The sequence below is a fragment of the Ambystoma mexicanum genome, chromosome 3q, assembly GCF_040938575.1.
Source record: "Ambystoma mexicanum isolate Mex_15411 chromosome 3q, UKY_AmexF1_1, whole genome shotgun sequence".
Classification (NCBI taxonomy): Eukaryota; Metazoa; Chordata; class Amphibia; order Caudata; family Ambystomatidae; genus Ambystoma; species Ambystoma mexicanum.
Genome location: NC_090926.1, coordinates 226,757,929 through 226,778,648, shown reverse-complemented (window position 1 = coordinate 226,778,648; position 20,720 = coordinate 226,757,929). Strand labels below are relative to the sequence as shown.

Genomic DNA, 20,720 nt, shown 5'->3' with positions numbered 1-20,720 from the left:
CAACCAACCCTTGCACAAGACAGTCTGCCACAAAGGCAACCAACCCTTACATGCCACAAAGGCAACTGACCCTTGCACAAGACGGTCTGCCACAAAGACAACCAACCCTTGCACAAGACAGTCTGCCACAAAGGCAACCAACCCTTGCACAAGACGGTCTGCCACAAAGGCAACCAACCCTTGCACAAGACAGTCTGCCAAAAAGGCAACCAACCCTTGCATGCCACAAAGGCAACCAACCCTTGCACAAGACGGTCTACCACAAAGACAACCAACCCTTGCACAAGGCGGTCTGCCACAAAGACAACCAACCCTTGCATAAAACCTTCTACCACAAAGGCAACCAACCCTTGCACAAGGCGATCTGCCACAAAGACAACCAACCCTTGCATAAAACCGTCTACCACAAAGGCAACCAACCCTTGCACAAGGCGGTCTGCCACAAAGACAACCAACCCTTGCATAAAACCGTCTACCACAAAGGCAACCAACCCTTGCACAAGGCGGTCTGCCACAAAGACAACCAACCCTTGCATAAAACCGTCTACCACAAAGGCAACCAACCCTTGCACAAGGCGGTCTGCCAAAAAGACAACCAACCCTTGCACAAGGCGGTCTGCCACAAAGGCACATAAGCATCACAGCCTTAAAGCAATCACCCGTGCATTGCAGTACTGGAGCTGTTTAGTGAGGGTTTAGTGAGGGTGAGGGGCATAAGGTAGGGGGGTAGATGCAAAGGTAGGAGTGCTTTTCTCTCTCTCTCTCCACATTCAGTTCTTGGCAGTGACAGCCGATGACTGTACTGGCATTCTGTTGCCGCTGGTTGCTAGGTTACCCCAGGCTGTGCCGAGCAAAGCAACATTGATAACAACATCATGTTTTTTTAAATGTATTAATAATGTAGAAACAGAGATAGGGAATTCTGCCGCAGAGCGCCAGGCACACAGTGATAAGAGGTTACGAGCATCAAAAGCCAGGAGAAAAATGCACATTCGCCAGAAACATACACAATCTCACGTTAAAAGCAGAACCGAGATTCACAGCTATGGCTAGCCAGACCCATGCATGGGGCTTTGCGTCCACAAACTACACATTTTTACAAGGTTACAAAGCGAAAACAACATAAAAATAACAGCACAGGATCACAAGGTGATGCACCAACCATAGCTCATTGAAGCCCTGTGGAGCTCTCACTTTCATAGGAGTGTGTGGGGGAGGCCATGCAGGGACCGTAAGACACAACCCTACAAACCGCTAAAGAAGGCACCTGGACTGTCCAGTGGTCTTGGTGGAGGCGCGCCCTCTACTCTTGTGTTGTTGAAGTAATTTAGACCTAAGTGTGGGAGCACTCACATTAAATCACTACATTCACTTATAGTGATGACCGTAGCTTACCAAATGCCACTGGGTTCGGCCACCAAATAATGCGTGGTGCGTTCGCCGTGATCTTGGACTGTTTTGGTCTAAGCAAAAGTCATGTGGCGATTCTGCAAATGTTTGTGATGGTGCAAACATTTGACGCATGGGGTGTGCTAGACTGCCTTTTGGTCACTTTTGTCCCCTCCATCTGGATACTGTGACTTTATTTGAAGTGGCCCCAAATACTTTTGGTGACTTGCTTCAATGACTTGACCTTAAGAGGGATCTATGAACGCCTGGGGACTTTTATTTGGCTAATTTTACTGCTTTTTTTTTACTAAAAAGAGGAGGGGGAGACCCCCCCCCGGACCCCTTTCAGTCCCCACCATGCCTTACTATATACCTTACCCCAACTTGCCATCTCCATATTTGTGGTTAAAAAATAAAATAACACAAATCCAACAGAAATTTTTTTGCTGAAATTGCCATTGGGCAGAAGTGGAAGATCCCGTTAAGTAGCCCCTGAATGTAGGAATGTTGGCAGAATGTCCATCTAGAGGCCTGTTTTGCAGCCTGCCATTCCATTACAGAACCCTGCGATGACCGACGAGAACGCGCTTCCATCCGTGCACAATGGAAGAGTCGGACCAATGCATTGGTGCAGTAAATGCTCATGTATGGATGGCAGCGGACACCTAAGGCAGGATAGCTCTCCGGGGTAAGTGTGTCAACTGGGAATTGGATGTACTGTCTTGTAGGACGTCTGTGGAGTCATTCGGCTGGAATCACGTGATCATAGATTCATGATGATATGTGGAGTCATTCGGCTGGATGGAATCACGTGATCATAGATTTATGACGATATAAACGCTCTGTTGGACACTTCCTGTAGATCCTGGAGCTAACCGGGGGTCTTTAATGGTTGGAACTTGGATTAGTGTTGAGTGAAAATGTTGTCTGTCACTAGTTGGGCTTGAAGGTGATAAACGGCCGTCATCTCTATGAGTGTGACAGAAGGTGATGAAGGCTATGGGCCACTAGCAAATAGAGGGGTCCTCGCTGTCTGTGTCTGGCACTAGCGCCGCACAAGGAGAGCTTGATGGTAGGATGGTACCCACCATGATAGAGTATGAGGTCTGCTCTTGTTTACCCCTTTACTTGTTGCCATGGTGATAGTTTAGTTGAGGCTTTGGGTATCTCTGGAGAAGATGAGTAGGCTTGATGACATTGGCATGGATGTGCCAGGCCAAGTGTTGAACTCACCCCGGGCAATGCTTTGGAAGAGGCAAGACTAAGGACTGGTGCAAGCATTCTGCCACCCGAGGCAGTGGCGTTTTTAATGCCTCGCCCCCCCTTCCCGCAGTCCCTCTCCTGGTAGGACACCTCTCGATCCAAGTGGGTATATTATGGGGCAACACAAATGCCACGGTGTGAGGAGACGGTGGTTACCAAAATATGCACATCTGAATTGCCAAACAGGCTGGCCCCCCTTATGGCTTGAATTTCAGCAAGGTAGCTATGGGGAGTTGCTTGGTTGATAGGTGGCGTGCTAGAGAGGAGGTCGCAGAGAGCATCACATGTTTCTCAAAGGAGCAGACAATCGGAGGGGCAGATTCTGAGGTGCTGGGGGACTCTCCTCCCAGCTGCATGGGTTTAGCACGAGCAGGAAAAGGAGCAAAAATCAGGCACCTCTGAGGTGCCGTTAGACTCCACTGCACACGTTTTCCCTTTATAAATATAGCATTTCTTAGACTGCAGCACCACTTTTCTAGTTTAATGAAAGTTTAAGAAAACTTTCTTGAATGAGAAAAGTGGCAGTCTTTTGAGAAATACTCGCAATGCTACTGGAGCACATGTTTCCCCTGCAAAGATAGATTAAAGCAGCTTTTGCTGCTGGAAAGCCCATCTCGCTTCCCAAACTTCCACCCACTTCAGAAGGGTGGTGCTGGAAACTGGAGGGGAGAATGTCGAATGTCCACACTGGTGTGCAGTCATTTTTTCGAGAAAAAAAAATGTCGAAAGGCAATAATGGCGAAAAATAAATGTCGAAAAAAAAAAGTCGAATTCCTTTTTTTAATTATATATTTATTTTGGGGTCCGGGAATAAAAATAAAGGGGTAAAATAAAAAAAAAGGGGTTGGGGGGGAACCACCCACCCACCAATTTCAAATAAAAAATGTCATTAAGAAAAATGTGACTTTATTTTCGACATTTTTTTTCTCGAAAAAATGACTCAACGTTTTTCATTTCGAAATAATGACTATGAACCGTCCACACTCTTTGATCGTGAACTCAGAATCGGCCCCCACACTCGGCGATTTAAGCTCAGAATGGCGCACTTGAATCCAACCATTTCCTACATGACTCGGACCCCCAGAGGGTCCTGCTGGGTTGCATTGGCCCCAAGGAGGTCTAGTTTGTGTTCTATGGAGAAGTTATTGCCCGCCAGTCAAGCATTACTGCGGCTATCTGTAGGCAATGTACTTGGTGTTGGTGCTGCGTGTGGGCTTGCAGGATGGATGCATTGTTCTGAGAAGGTTGGGCAGCATGTGGTGTGTGAGAATGTTGATACTGGCTTGTTAGACGTCGGATGTTGGCATGTGAAAGGAAACGCTTTGATCTTCAGAGGGTGTTACCCAACTAGCGGATGGCAGCTGTCAGGTCACGTGTAGTCTGATGAGGGCGGTATTTTGCTCAGTGCTGTGATTTCAATGTCATTAGTGAAGCCACGTGCCCTGCGTTAGACAGCCCGCTGGTCGCATGGTAAGCTAATCCAGTAGATGGCAAGCAGTGCATGCCTAATGCCACACCACAGAGGGCAAGGACACACACATTACAAATCCCAGCACATTCTCTGCCTCTGCTAGCCTGAATTCCATACAAATCGGATATGTGATCTACTTAGAAAAAAAAAACGTGGGCTTTCCCAAGTAAATGAATACAACATTAATAAAACTGGAAAACAAGGTATAACTTCTGCAAGATAAATTGCCTTTTCAGTATTGCACAAAAATGAGCGCAGATTTTCTTGAGAAGGGTCCACTCATTACTGCAGCAAACCTCACAGTGCTTTGAAAATGTGCCCCGCCTGCTATGTCCAAGAGTGCTTAGCATTCTTGCTTTGGCAGTTAGCATGTTTATCCACCGGCTATTTTTTCTGTGAAGCTTTCAATCACAACTCAAAAAAAGGACAACGAAGAACAAAAACAAGACTCTATGCCAAAGAGTGTGACATGGCCCCCGGCCAGCTACTAATTCATCACAGCCCTCCCCCACAGCCAACTTACTCCTTGTGCCAGTCGTAGATCTGGTGTATGTTCCCAAATACAATCTTGTCCTTCCCTTTCATGTCATCAGGGATGCCTTTGGTGTTCATGGTCGCCATATAACCCTATGGAGAAATACCAGAGAGGAAAGGGTCACTGGCAAGCTTCCCAGGCGAGCTTCAGCCATCTAGCAAGCCCCGCTGACCGAGCCTCATGGCACTGCTCGGAACATGGGATCTCACTTCCTCCAGAAGCAAGAGTCAGGAAGGGCCAAAGCAAAGAAGATTTACACATTTTAAACACTGATGTGTCTTTCCAAAGGGCCATAGAAGCTGAATTGGGGCGCAGAGGGTGTGGCTCTGAGGGTATCACCTGGAACATTAAGTACCCTCTAAATATCTCGGTCAGGTGGTTCCACGCCTGTTCTGCACACAAAAAAGGAGTTCTGAGATCAGCAGCGTATTTGCACTGCACAAAAAACATAATATATAAAAATACAAACAGAACACTTCCACATACAAGCGTCGGCGGCCATGTTGGAATACGTTTACTGCAGCAACTGGGTGGGAACCTCCGACAGGCGGGCTACATTTCCTGCCAGTACACCTGAACAAACCAGGAGGTTATCTAATCAAAACACAAGGCTGAATGTTGGCACTGCCAGCCTTATTTTGCACTCTTAGGCCATTTCACTGTGATTCACAAGTGTCAGCTTGGCTGTGCCAAGGTTAGTCTTCATGGCAGGGTCTGAGCTCCCCACAAGCGACTGCAGATAAACACCTAGCCCCCACTTCCTGGCCCATGGTCAGTGTTATGAACATCACTGCCCACGTTCAGAGGAAGAAAGCCACGTAAACCTCTCCCACAAGCACGTAGACACCCCAAGCGCCCTATATATGGTTCATAATCAACCTGTATACACATTCCATGTTGATGATCCATCCACACATACAATATCAGAATGATCATACGTTAAAAAAATTAAACACACGTATAAAATCTCCATTCCGACGTATGATTAATCTACAATACTATTTACACTACTTTTGCCATATTGCATTACTCACATTTCCTATAACAAATAACACTTCCCTTATAAAACGTTGCACACAAACACATTCTGTTCTCCATAGTTTAAAAACCATCAATAGGGTCTTCACCAAGTAGCTGGTATACCACCTGCGCACAGAAACATGCGCGCAGTGTGCAAGTGCAATTATGATGTGTGTGTCATTCTCAAAGAACTATACAGCCCATAATAGTTCTGCACATAGACTAACATATCAGATGGAATCTTATGGAAGCATCAGTCAACATTACATAATCAAATGCTTCCGCGACTCGCTGTACGGCTTACAATGGCGGCCCGGTCCATCCTCACGACAACGACCTTGCTGAGGGCACATTACATCTAGCCTACCAGTATGTTGCGTCCAGTGGTCGAACCGGGCGGGAGTGGCTGGGAGCGGTGCTCTTCTACTTTTTACTCTCCCTGTGCTACTATTTTAAAATGAAACAGTTCGGGAATGGTTTCATTTAAAATACAAGTGTAGCAAGAAGTTGAAACCTGCACTTCAGTACAGTGCGCTGAACGTTCCTTTAAACAGCGGGTGTCTTTGTTTAGGGTTTTGGATTGTGCGTGGGAGGGGGTGTGGCGATTGGGTTTGTGTGGTATGGGGGCAGGCCAGCAGGCAGCATAGTTCCACTGTTTCTTTGCCTACACTTCGACCACTGGTTAAGTCTAAATCTAAGGTATGTTGCCCCAACCCTAGGATCTGTGAAAAGCAACACATAGCTTATAACTTATTAAATTGCCTCTTAGCGTGTTTTTAATGGCCATACACCTTATATGTGTGTAATAGCATCACATTAGTTACACCAATCCCATAGTTTAACGTTACTTTGTATTCAGTTGGGGTTAGTTAACAGTTTGTCACGAGTTGCTCCGATGCTATTGAACATACGGAATAGAAGTTGGTCCTTGGTCCCGATGTACCTGCTTGACCAATACTACCCAGGTCTTCAAATGGGGACTGCTTAGTTGTATTCAATAGCTTATTAAATAACATCACCTTCTTGTAGTTATTAATTAAATCCAGTGATTGTAAGCCAAGCTCAACTCTCAGAAAACCCATAGGTAATGACCTAGGAAGCCGAAGAAAACGCTTCCATGTAAAGCCTTCCATCCTGTGGAGGGAGTACTTTTTTGGGATGTTCAATACTTCCAACCCGTATAGCAACATTGGTATAATCTTACCCTTGTAGTAATCTATTAGTGGACGCAGTGTAAATGCACGGTATGTTGTGTATAGTTCACGCATTTGAACAGCCAAATGCACCAAATTGCCATGGAGTCTCTCAATAATCTTACCAGGCCTTTTAGCAGAACCCAAATAGACATTATGGTCTACTATTTTCAAGGGCACTACTCCCAGATACCAGTTATATTTAGTCGTTTTTTCCCTCTACTGCAGACCATTACAGATGATTTAGGCACAATTATCTTTAGGCCATTATCATCTATATATTTAGCCTAGGCAGGCATGGATTTAGAGAGACCAATGGGAGTTCTATCAAACGTTATATCATCGGCAAATGCCAAAGCACTGATCCTAAAGTGACCCATGTTATGAAAATCACTGCCCACTTGGAGGCGAAGAAAGTCACTTGAAACCCTCCTAAGGTACAAACCTGAAGACTTCCTCTAACGTTAAGTGGAAAGACACAGGTTGGGCATCCACCATTCTAAACTTACGTTCAGGTGTCCAGAACCGTGTAGCGACGAGAAATGGGCAAGGAGGCAGGAGATGCACATCTATCAGAGATAGAATGGAGATAGAATGCATCACAGCCCTATTGGGAGTCCTGGTCAAACCTTTAAGGATACAGGTTTACACAGAAATAAAACAATTTGGGAATCTCAGCAGCGTTAGTGTCTCCTCTCTTCAGGCACGCAACAAAACCATGCACAGGAAGCAAGACAACAGTCCTGGCAAACAACACGCACTGATACATAGGCCCGCTTCTAGTGGCGGGCAACCTGGGCTGTGGCCTGGGGCATGTTAGGGGTCAAGGGGCTCGGCAGGCAGCTGGTTAATCTCCCCCATGAGAAAGCAGGGGGGCCATTGCAATTAACATTGTTGAACATTAGACGAACGGAGGCAGGGGACAAAAGCCCGCCATGCCCAAATCGATCTGACTCCCGTAATGCAGCCAATGGCTTAAAACCATGATGAAAGGCTTTTTTAAGAAGGCTGCTACCTCCAAAATTAGCATCTCTTTGTGAAACAAATCCTGCGTACCAGTGTGATCATTTCTGCACGGCATTGGCATGGCAGAGTGGAGGGATGTTTTTTTGTTTTTGTTTTTTTGCTGGCTTAATCAAAAGAGCCAGAGACAGACTGCTGAAGTAGGTGGTTGTGGGGACAGGAGCGGGGACCCAAAGTAAATGGGCAAAGGAAGGCATAATTTGAGGAGTGTACAAATTGCCATTAATGTATGGTATTTTAGCAGGTGACTAGGTTCTTTTTTTTCGTTGCTGGGAGATTTTAGGGCAATCAAATGAGTGACTCCATGTCATCTGAACACCACTGGGGTTTCTTTTGATAATCATTTTCTGGTATGTTGATCCAGTTATACGAAAGCACAGAAGCCCAGGGCTGGAAGCACGTGCTCAGGTGATATGGAGTCCCCTTGCCAAACTGGGGTCCTTACTGTGAGGCAAAGACAGTGTGGGTAGGTGTGGGGAAAAGGCAATATTTGAACACATTATGTTTGCTGCTGCCCTTTAGGTGTTAGCAAAGAGGTCACGAGTTGGAAGAATGGAAGAGTTGAAGGATGAGGGGATTGAATTTAAGGGGATTACTTTGATGGTGTTCTTGTGTTTTATATACTGTGACAAAATATAGGTGCAAAGGTAGAAAACAATAGTTGTATCATCAATTAATGACAAAGCCAAGAATGTTGACGAGATTCTAGTGAAAATGTTTTCTTTCTTGCTGGTGTAGGTATTGAGATCACATGCCCGTGTGCATTCACAATGTAACTGGTGTTACAATTGCATGTCCAAGATACTCATAGGTTTTGCCAGGATATGTTAATACAAAACCTATTATAGGCATTGTCCATAAAGTAAGGAACTCGCGTCATTGCCAGGTATTCGCACAAACAGCCGGCTCTTGCCATCGGACAACAGCAATTAGCACAATTTACTAGGCATTGCAATATGTTAGCATTCTACTTGCATCATATAATTTGGAATTTTTTATAAAGATTCATGTAGATGGATCACTTCTAAGCTCTGTATTAATTAGTGTTATTATTATCCACTGATGGTGCTTGATTTGTCGCCCACAGAATGAAGAGCCTAGCCAGTGCAACACAAGTTTCAAACTTGTCACATGGCATTGCCCCATTCCCAAAGCCAGCACGTTGCACATGAGCTATCCATCCGGCATGCAACTATTTGCCAGTGCCCAGGAACTCACCCCATTGGGTAGCTGTTTCCATCACATGCCAAAGTATTCATGCCATTTTCTAGACATTGGGCCTCATTATGACCCTGGCCGCCGCGGTATGAACGGTGCCAGTAAGGTACCGGCACCGTTCATACCGTGCTGCCACATTATGAGTTTGCTCGTGGGTGGCGGTATTCACGTCTGGTCTGGCCAGACCTGCATACCGGCACCCGCGTGCAGACCAGGATGCTAACAACGGACCTGTCATATACGGGTCCGGTGTTAGCATCCTCCCCATTCCCATTTCAGCTCTATGGGGGCTCAAATGGGAATGGGGATGTACTGGGTCCGGGTTCCGAAAATGGAAATTACCGGACCTGCAAAAGTCAGAATGGCCCGGTAATTCCCTTTTTTCGGGACCCGGACCCGGGCACGAGTTTGGAGGTAGCCATGCTTGTAATGACGCATGGCTACCTCCAAACTAGTAATGAGGCCCATTGTCCTCCTATACTCAGGTACTCTCACCATTTACCAGGTGTTCCATTAATACTCATCCACTCATACCATTTGGCAATCATTGTTATACTGTGTGTAGGTGCGCAGGTCATATGGCACCATGACTGCTTCACTTCATAGCCTACCTACTTCTCTGGTCTTCCCCTATAGCGCTTTGAAGTAGTTTCAAGGCATTCTTTATAGCTTAACCTTACTTAGTATAGCCGTGAACCGTCTCCTGTTTTACCACGCCTGCCTCTTTCCCTTTATTTCGCACCCATCCTCCATTCCTCTGCCGGAGCACTTGGAATGGCCTCTGAGCGCTGTATCCACCAACTGCAGAGAGAGACTGGCTCGTGCTGCACTTTCAATTGACAGCAACATTGATGGAAAACAGGTTACGTAGAAGCATTACACACTTCTGTCTGTGGAAGCCCAATCTATGAGAGTGCCCCTCATTTAGACAAGAACCCAAAGCATGAGGTAGAACATGAATTCCTGTTTAAAATAGTGTTGTATACGTTGTCTATATATACATTTTAAGTATAATTTAATAAAAACAGTATTTAAATTGCAGAGATTACATTATTTTGGCAGAGCAGGGTAGCAGTAGAGAAGCAGGAGGGGGCGTATTCTGGTGTTTTGCCCTGGGGGCAATATTATCTAGAAACTGCCCTGCTGATGCAAGCCAAAACTCTCTCTGGGGGGCTACTAGCGTGTACTGTGAGGACCCCCTCTACTGTTCTGATCTACGTAACAGCCATGCAACTGCATTGAGTAAAATGAAAGAAAGCGAACAGGAGCGAACTGGAGACGCGTGCCGCATGGGTTAAAACCAACTCACGTACCAGTGTGCTGCAGAAGTTTTCCACAAGCACAACTCTAAACCCAACCCAGAGAGATGCCTGCTGAAAAACACTTAAGTCACGGGGCAACAAAGAAGAGCCATTGAATGTGAGGTACATAAAAGAAATATGGGAGCCTTCCTAAAACGAGCATCCAGAATTAAAACAAAGAAGAGTCTGTAGGAACCCACGCAGAGCATTATAGTAGAACAAGGAGGCCTGAAGTAGCAGCCCCCTACCCTCAAGAATATCGACGCCTACGATATTGCCTAGACGTTGAAATTGAAACACCACTTTACAAAATTAGACCTGAGCACGTGATTTTAAAGACATAAATGCTGTAATCAGTTCAGCAATAAGCTTAAAAATGGAACAAGTCTCCTAAACAATTTATATGGTTGTGAAAAACGAGTGGATAGAAAAAGGACTGTGGAAAGTTGCTCCCCTGAAGAAATTCCTTATAAACTGGTTTTAGAGAACGGTTGGAAGGAATGAAACATGTCGGGATAAGACTGAATGATTAGTTTGGAAGTGAGAATTAATGATACAGTATTTTTACTGCAGTTTTTGGGAAATAATGTACTTTTAGATGTTTTAAAAAACTTGTTCTGCACTGATGATCGTAAAACCACTGGTTCCTATGAACTTGCAAAATAAGGGAAGTAATGAATGTGTCAGGTGGTGTTAATAGAATAGTCGTATTTCAAAAATTAGTCTGTAGGAATATATATATTAGGATATATGATGTTTTTCGAAAGTTATAACTTCTCCTAAATGAGGAGTGACCGGGCAGTATTGTGAGGTGTAGCCTATTCGACACAAGACAATCAAATAATCTATAAGTGTTGATATTTTATTATACAGTGGAACTGCTTTGAATGCTCTATACAATCCCTCCAGTCTCTAATTTATGTTTTGCTCTTCTGATCCTCCACCAGTACCTCAACGATCTGCGCAAGGTCCTCAACGTACAGCTTCTCCGTCTCGGTCAGCTCCATGAGGACATACCTGCAGACAGAAAGAGAAACACAAGCGACAAATAAGTGAGATGGGGAGGAGCACGTGCAACGACCCATGACCCCAGCCTCTCGGGAGGCCCTATTGACTCCATCCAGTCCATTGACCCGGATCTACCGGTGTGATGTGCAGGTTGCAGGTTCCACTCCCAGCAAGGTCAACTCAACCTTTCTTCCTGCTGAGGTTGATAAATGAGTACCAACACATGTTGGGTGGTATTGTATGTATATTTGTTCTATAGAAGCGCTTAAGCGTCAGTGCTATAAAATAACACATCATTATCATTTGGCCTTGGACGTCTGCTTGCATTCAGTTATTTGGTAATCTGGGTCTATACGCACTGATATTAACAATAAATATGGTGAACCATTCTTGTATGAAATATATATGACTTTACACTGTTATCATAACCATATTTTTCGTAGTGTACTTTGTGATGCCACTTCCTGTTTTGATCGAGGGGTGAATGGTCGTGTTCCATCACTTCCTGTGATGTCACTTTGGGTGGGGTCAAATGATGTCACTTCCTGTGATGTCATCAGAGGTCACGGGTCGTATGATGTCACTTCCACTACACCTGGTATTTGGTGAAATCACGTCCCTGGATTACGGCCGGACTGCCTGTTATTTCTGATGATGTGTCCGGATTGGCGCATTGCTCTTGTCTGTAGTGCGTTGTTATTTGTAGCTGAGCTGTAGAACCTCTCAGCTGCCCAGCTCTGCTTTTTGCCAGTGCTGCTGAGAGGCATGCGACTGCCAAGTGGGATTGATTCAATTATTTGTTGCCCACCCCACCCCCAGCTGTGGAGCACCTGGGCTGTGTGCACAGAGGCAGGCTCCAACCCCTAACAAAAACAGGAGACACTGGCACACATTAAGAGCTTATCATGAACATACACAAGGGGGCGTCTGGGGGGCCTCAATACAGCATTTGGGGCAAATAAAAAATGCTATTGAAAAGGGACAACACATACAATATGCTCTCTATCTTTAAGCATGTACACACTTTCATGCAAATTATTTTGATTTGGGCTGGTTCATAGTCAAGCGTGCATTACTTTTAAAAATAAATGTTCTTTGTTGTAATGTTTAAAGACGCTTCCAGTGACTGGAGCATTCACATCACTCTGTTAAAGACCACCAACTGCACTACCTGTTACTTGAGTGTTAAGGAGGAATTCTTTGTTTTGAGGAGGCATGAAGGCACTATTTTTGGTATTGATTATTTTCGAATTAAGTGAATGCGGCCATTCCCAGCCGCTTCGTCCTGTAGTGCTGGATACATTTGCACCCTTATATGCAAGGAGTTGTTCCAGTTTGGAGGCCATGATATAAACGTCATGAGATGAAAGCCATTCTTTTAGGTTCACTGGTAAAAGGTTCAGTGCTGGACCTAAAAGTTATAAGGCCTCATTACGAGTTTGGAGGTTGCCATGCCCTTAAAAAGGGCATGGCTACCCCCAAACACGGGTCCGGGTTCCCTGAATGGGGAACTAACGGGCCATTCCGACTTTGGAGGGCCCAGTATTTCCCATTCAGGGAACCCAGACCCAGACCATCCCCATTCCCATTCGAGCCCCCATAGGGCTCAATGGGAATGGGGAGCATGCTAACAATGGGCCCGTTAATGACGGGCCCGTTGTTGGCATGCTGGGCCGCTCGCTGGATCCGCTAAGGACGTCTGGTAAAACCAGGCGTCCTGAGCGGGTCCCGCAAGCGGACCTCGTAATGGGGCGGTAAGGGGTTAACGGCTCTGGCACCTTTACCGGCGCTGTTAACCCCTTACCGCCCGCCTCATAATGAGGCCCCTAGTGTTTTATTTTAGAGATTGGCTGATTATAAGCAATGGACAGATCACTGAAGTACCCTTCCTTGAGTCTTCAAGGGATAAAACCTACCTTCACGCACCAGCCTCTCAAGAGTCCCCAGCCCGTGCATGAACAGGTCATGCAATCCTGATTTCATTCTTTTCATTATGTGATGTGCAGTTTTCACTTTCCCATTTTAAATAAAAAAAACGACAGGTCCCAGAATGCAAAGCAAGCTCTAGAATCGGATGGTCTACTCACTTGACATGGGGAAGCTTGAGTGCGCCGCATGCAGTTAAGTGAAGGTGTTTTCTGGGCTAGTGCTAACGAGTACTCCCAACGCAGCAACAGTACAATACAAATTTGATTTTGCTCCAACTTTGTTTTTGCAGTTTTCAGTACTGAAGGTTCCAGTGGCATTCTCGAGTCTCAACTAAAGCCATGCCATTTGGCTCATTCTAGTTTTCCTTTTGCATTCTGGGCAAACCTGCAAGTCCCAAAATTCAAAGAAAACCCCCCAGAATGGGTTGCATGGCTTAGCATGAGTCGATTTCAGAGCTGTGTGAATTGGCCTAGGAATGATGTTATGCCAAGATTCCGACCAAAACATACTATATATCCAGACCAAAGTATTCTACTTTATTTTATGTTAATAAGCTGGTACGCTGAGGCTTAATTTCACAACTAATCGAAAGATGGAATGAACAAACACATATTACATCATAATAAACCAAAACAACCAACCTTTGCTGATGCACCCGATCATCACTCTGTAAAAGTGGTCTCGCAAAGGGGTGGAGACATTTAATTTGTGGGTGGGGCATGAAGTCCAGTTTTTCAATGAAGCAAAGGTGGTTAACCTACCCTGGCCTGTCTGGCAGTTTCTTGTAATGAGAAAATGAGAGGTGCGTGTGGTCAGAGGTCAAAGTGGGCGGGAACTAAAGTGTATGATGTTCCCTTACTCGTCATCCTTCTCTTACTTCATACGACCCAGAATACCGTTCCAGGATGTCAACTTAAAAAAAAATCCTTTTCGCTCAAAACTTCATCCCTACTGGGGACTCGAACCAGAGCCCTCCTGATGTCAAACATTGCACTAGCTATCTCTCAAGTGCTGTACGTGAATCATTTATTTGAATAGACTTTTTGGGATGTACAATCCGTTCCCAAACAGCCAAAAATCCCGGCTTGACTGCAATCTGAATCTGCGTATGAATAGCTGTAGGCTCAGACTTGTATGTTGGCAATGGAAGGGGTGTGTCTGTGGCTGGCCATGTTCTTTAAGAGGTGTGAACGGTGGGTGGCGAAGGGGAGACTGCATGAAGGTGCATGCCAAGTGGGACAATGACACATTATTGGTGGTCATTTACATCCATATGATTTCATTGTTTTTTCTTCAGTTTTACTAGAACTGCGGGTAAAACACAATGTTGCAGGGTGCAGTGGAGAAAAGGAAGGACCAGGATTAGGGTTTGAATGGGGGGGGGGGGGTTCTGACAGTGAATATGCGGAGAGTGGACAGAAAAGGGGGCGGGCGAGGGAACATAGTTCCATTACTTTTTTGTACACTTTGATCACTGCGTGGGGCACACACACACACTGTACTGTCCCCATCAGTTACTTCTATTTAGTGGGGATCCTCTATGTGACGGTTTTAATGCTCCTTCTTTGCTTTTTTTTGTCCATTGTTTTCTATACACGGGTCTTCAACCTCTGGCTCTCCAGATGGTTAGGGACTACATCTCCCATCAGCACTGACTCATATGATCAGTGCTGATGGATCATTGGAGTCACAGCCAAAGTATCGGAAGAACTCCAAGTTGCAGACCGATCACATTTATTTTCTCCTGAACAGTAAATTTCGTCTGAAACTCAATCTGTTCCCAACTTCTACCTCTGTGGGATTCCGTAAAACTCTCTGGACTTTTGCAGGGTCGAGATATTTTGAGGCAGAGTTCTTCCTTTTGGTTTTGCTTTATTTTGATTATATACACTCATATAGCGCAACCTCGTCCCTGAAGGGTCTCCCGGCGGCGCTTGTTATCAAAGTGGAATTAAAGGGATCCATTTTAGCCCTGAAGGCGTAACTGGGCAGATAATGGGCCTCATTATAACTTTGCCGGTCCATGAACAACGGTGCCGTTAAACTAGGATGACCAGATTTTTTTTTTAAAACCCCGGACGGGCAATCGAAATAGAAGTAGGACTAAGGTAAACACATACAACTTTAGTCCTATTTCTATGTCGGTAGCCTGTTGGGTTTGGCGGGCGCTTAGGGGTTGTGCTAACTTGCACACTCCTCATTGGAGGAGAGCGCCAGGGAGGGGAAAAGGGCGGAAATGGGGGCGTGAAAAGCATTTCACTCCCCCGTTCGCGCAAAAAGATTTGCGCCGGGACCTGATTTCGGGATTTCGAAATCGGGTCCCGGCAACAAAAAGGGTCCATATCCAAAACCCCAGACAGGGTTTATAAAAGAAAAAAACTCCCGGGACCCCCGGACGTCGGGTGAATTCCCCATTCCCCAGACTGTCCTGGGAAAACCCGGACGTCTAGTCACCCTACGGTAAGCTTACCGACACTGTTGTTTATGGACCAGCAAAGTACAAGTCTGCCTGCCGGAGCTGCTGTGCCTGACAGGTATCACCCTGCCAGGCACAGCGGCCACAGTAGGCAGAATGTCACGGAAGCAATGGTGCCGGTGCTTCCGTGGTCCCCATTCCCATAGAGTCCAATAGGACTCTATGGGAATGGGGACTTGAAATTTACCGGCGCCTGATTTCCTGGACCGCCGGGGTTGGAATCGATTGGTGTTACCGGGAAGTTAGGCGCCGGTAAATTATTCCGAGCCTGGCGGCAACCCGCCGGTAGCACTGGCAGGGTTACTGCCAGACACGGAATGGGCTTTAAGGAAGTAAGCTTGATCCATCCTCTCAGCTGATGTAAACTCATCCAGCTTGCACAGGCTCTTCAGGTCTGAACTAACCTGGTTCTCCGCCTCAGATTCCTGTGCTGTGCCAGGCAACCCCGAAGCCACTGAGTCCCTACTACCAAAGTAGGTTTCTCAGTGGCTACTGGTCCTTCTCCCAAAGGAGTAGGCAACCCATCAGTCTGTGGAATTGAACCAGGAGTTAACGGCCATGACAGTCCCTCACACAAGGCCTCTGGAAGCACTCCAGGACCTAAGACTCTGAGAATCTTCAATCTGGCATCCTCTTTGGCATTCGATCAGGTGACTGCCGTGACTATCTCAGGGTCAGGAAGATCATTACCCAACAGACATGGGAAAAGGCTGGAGTCTTTCACTGCTACACGGCGCTGGGTCATTTCACCTCACCAACTGAACTCTACTCTCGCCAGGGGGCACTTACTCTTTCCATCAAATCCACCTACACTACAATCAGGCAGAGCAATAAACTGCCCTGTCTGTACCCACTGCAGTGTGACAGCAGTGATGCTAGCCACAGCGTCTCTGACCGCAGGAGTTTTACGTTCATTGATATACAGTTGCTCTAAGACCAGTTGAATATTGTTTGGAACTGGGACCTCTTCTGGAGATCCGGCACGTTCACATTCAGTTTAACCAGTCCACATTCAGCCACTCCGTGGCCTAGTGGAAAGTCCTCACCTGGGAGGCCCACTCTAAAGATGGCCTCCTCCATGAGTCCAACATTCACAATAACTTGCTTGGGTAAGCCCTGGCAAGCAGGATCCCATTTCCTGTGGCCCTGCTCCTTACATACAAAACAACTTTTGGGTTGTGAGAACACAGGTGTCCCAGTGTTAGGGGTGCCTGCACTCTGCTTTTCTGAGTGCATGGCTGAACTAGAGTTGTGGGATTTCCTGTCATGCCTTTGGGGATTTTACTTAGAAGAGGAGTGGGTTAGACCTTTTTCCTTCCCCTCCTTGCTACTTTTCTTGTTTGGGATTTCTTGTCTGGTTTGGGTGTGCTCGCCAGACAATTTTTGTGAACTCGTGTACTTAAAAACCTGTCGGTAGCCTTTACAAGCTCCCTAGGATCTGTAATAGTCGTGTCCACAAGATGCTGGTGTAGGTCAACCTCACAATTCTTCAAGACATGCTCACATGCAATCAAATTGTATGTCCTTTTAAATGTGTCAACATTGTTACCAGACATCCACCTACTCAGACATTTCAACAAGTGTGTGACTGCTTCAAATGTCTGCCCACTTTTCTTTCCGAGCTCTCTTAAGCTCTTGAGATACTGTTCTGGGGTCTTACAGGACTTCCTGAGAAGGGCTGTCATCATGCTCTCATAAACTGACTTTTCCTCAGGAGTTAACTGAAGGATTGCATAAATCCCCTGGGTCCTTAAGCGACTCATCAGGGCTGCACCCCACAGTACCTTCTCAACCTCCTGTAGCTGAAAAGCAGGCTTCAGCACTTCAAACTAATCAAAAATATAATTAGCCACTTCATAAGCCTGTTCTAAATCTTTGGGGATGTGGTACCAGGGCTTGTCCCGGTCACCTTGGTTTGAGCCACTACTGCTCCTTTCACTAGAGGTGGATCTGTTGGCTTCCTTCATTTGAGTGCAGGTCTACAGTGACCCTGTTCCACTCGTTTTGTTCCTACAGCGCTAGTCTACTTTCCTCCAACCGGAGTTTTCTAGCTGCTACATTGTTTACCACCGGAACAATTACTGGGCCACTTAGAGGCTGTGCCAAGGCCTAAATCTGCGGGATGCTGCACCAGCCCCTGATCTCGCTGGCACTCTGGAGTGTTGGCAAACCACACTAGCCCCCCTGAGGAATAGTTGGTGAAAAACACTACTCGGGTTGTCTTCCATGCCATCCTCCACCACCCCTCCTGGAAGGTTGTCTTCATTCGGATACACTGGGCCTAGCCCATCCCCAGTGGTCTCTTCCACAGCTGCTCTCGCTTCTTCCCAAGCTTGGAGGCTGATCAGCGGCTCAGGTTTATTAATCCTGGTTCTGTATGGAAGTCCCCTCTCTTGACATAGGATATGCAAGACATCTTTGCTCATGCCTTTCACAGTCTCTATGTCAAGATCCATGATTATTAACAAATACCTGCAGTGTTCTAAACGTTAACTGCAACCATATTTTTATAGTTGGGTGACTAAGCTGTGCGCAAGGCTCCAACTAGATCGGACCATCTGCCACCAATGTGACGAATCAGATTCCCGGGTACCAGTGGTCCAGGGGTGAATATCGGTTTCTAAACCATCAATCAGCCCCACAGCTCAAATACATCAGAATGGATCTGAACAGATGGGAATAAATAAGCATACAATTAAAATTATAAACCTCCTCATCCAACTTTGGTAATGTGGATGGAACAGAAGGCTAACTCCTCTAAAGATTGTGGATAGTTGGTTAATTACAAAACAATGAAAATACAATTATTACCCAAAGATTAAAGGAGTGTCCAGTCAATGTCATATAACAATACCTACTTTATCATTATCACAACAGGCAATCTAATGACACTACTACTGCAAGCCACAGTGTAAAGGAATGCAAAGACAGACAGTTTCTGCGAAGGAAAAAGGGATGCACTCTGGATACTGACAGGAGGGTGGTTGGTATGGTTGATAACCACAACAGTTTGTTAAGGCTTCTTGGCTTCAGCATAAAGGACAACAGGGTCTTAAAATGTTTCATGGGCCCTTCTGGGAAGGACCAGGGAGACAGAACCACAGTGAACCATTTGCTGTAGAGGTTCTTGGTGCTTGACAGGTTCAAGTTGGCTTCGGGGGCTCTGCAGGCTTCTATGACAGAGTTTGAGACGGGTGTCAGCTGCGGGTATGAAGCAGCAAGGTGGTTTGGTGAGCGAAGATAGACAAATGGCTGCAGGCTGACCTACACAGTGGCTCGGGAGTCAGGAATCATTGTCTCAGTGTTGATCAGTGGTTATGAAGCTCTGGTCAAGACGTCCTGGATGTATTTAAGCGACTGAGGCTTGACAATGATCAGCGATGCAGTCGGTTGCAGATGGAGGAACTCGACTTGCTCAAAACTGTCCTTTAAGGCAGGGGCGGTAGGTGCTTGTCAGGGCACTTTTCCCAGCTCCTTCAATGGGCTTCTATCATCCTTTAAGGCGATTGCCCACAGCTGTGGAGTGTGCTGCAGGCAGCTGCCTTGTCCTTGGTTGCAGGTTCGGAGACCTTCTGGCACTCCCTATCCAGGAAGCTTGCTGCAGAGCCTAGCAGAGCATGCTGTGTGCTGGCTGGATACCGGTTCTGGAGCAGCTGGATGATCCTTTAAGTACTGTTTCTCCCTCTGTTTCCTGGGAGAAGTTTAGGGGAGGGATCTTGCTTCCCTCTTTGGACATCCTGGCCTTCCTTCACTGGCGGAAGATGTAAGACAGACTGTACCTTCAGCCAGGATCCAAGATTGAGTTCTTCTTTCTTTCTTCTTGTGAAGTCTTCAGATTATTTTCCAGAAGAGTGTCTCAGTCCTCTTAAAGCCATGTGGACCACAGTGATTGGTGTAGGATAAGCCTACCTCAGTGCGTGAATCCTGGGTTCCCTGGAAACAATCTCATGTATACGTGAGGTCACAACCAACAGGAACAAGGTGTGCCCCAGAACTAATATGGCAGAACCCTTCTTTCAGCTTAACGAGCACTGGGCTCACTCCCTTGTTCTACTAAGTCCCACCCATCTTCAAGTTTGTTGTTTTCAAATAGTCTTTTTGATTTATGGTCCTCCCTGTTTTGTTCCTGTTAAAGCGGTAGGTCTCTTGTGGCTGCTGAGAGGCCAGACACTCTGGCTCCTGCAAGCCACATTCTCATACCTTATGAATGGGGTTCCTCTAGTAGGATGGCCTACTGGAGACAGGAGCAGGCTTCAGGTTGACACAGTTACATATGAAAGGTTGTTGTGTTTCCTTTCTCCTTTTTTATCCTCTGCACCCAGGCCATGTGTGGGCCTGTTTGAAATACCCCCTGTTGATATTATAATTGCTGCCACCAACTGCAGGACCTAACAAAAGAGCAGGGTTATTCCATGGACTCTTTGTCAGTTAATCAAGCTAACCATGGCAGGGGGAAGGGTATCTCATGCAATCTTAAAATGAAGTGTTCACACAAGGCGCAGGAGGAACGCATGACACAGATGTAAATGACACTCAGCCAACATCACATGCTCAGTGACATAGCCATTTTTCTTGGGGCGTGGACGAGTGAGATGTAAGACGTTACAAATTCTGATCATCTTCTTTCTTTTGCATCATGGCAGCCCGACGCTGTGATCACCATTATGGCATTACGATGCTCTGTGCTATTGAAATAGCTGGAGTCAGAGAGCATGTGAAATTGTTTTTTTTCTAATTGTGAGCCCACGTGACATTGTTCATCTCATAAAAATGTTGCTTCATTCTTGAAAAGGGCAAAATGTCAATGAACAAACATGTTGGGGTGCATTTTGAAAAGGATGGTGCATTAAATGGAGACATAAAGACAAGGCATGCTCCTTTTCAAGCTCCAGCC

General features: G+C 46.1%; 1 protein-coding gene across 3 annotated transcripts in view; it reads right to left on the bottom strand.

The window, feature by feature from the left end:
* Positions 1-20,720, bottom strand: part of ARHGEF25 (Rho guanine nucleotide exchange factor 25) — a 1,011,938-nt gene that overhangs the window by 137,312 nt on the left and 853,906 nt on the right. For all 3 annotated transcript variants that reach the window (XM_069653604.1, XM_069653606.1, XM_069653607.1), the window contains 2 exons: positions 11,364-11,430; positions 4,647-4,750 (listed from right to left, as the gene is read on the bottom strand). In XM_069653604.1, coding sequence (XP_069509705.1) covers positions 4,647-4,750; positions 11,364-11,430 — 171 coding nt within the window. The remainder of the gene's footprint in view (positions 1-4,646; positions 4,751-11,363; positions 11,431-20,720) is intronic.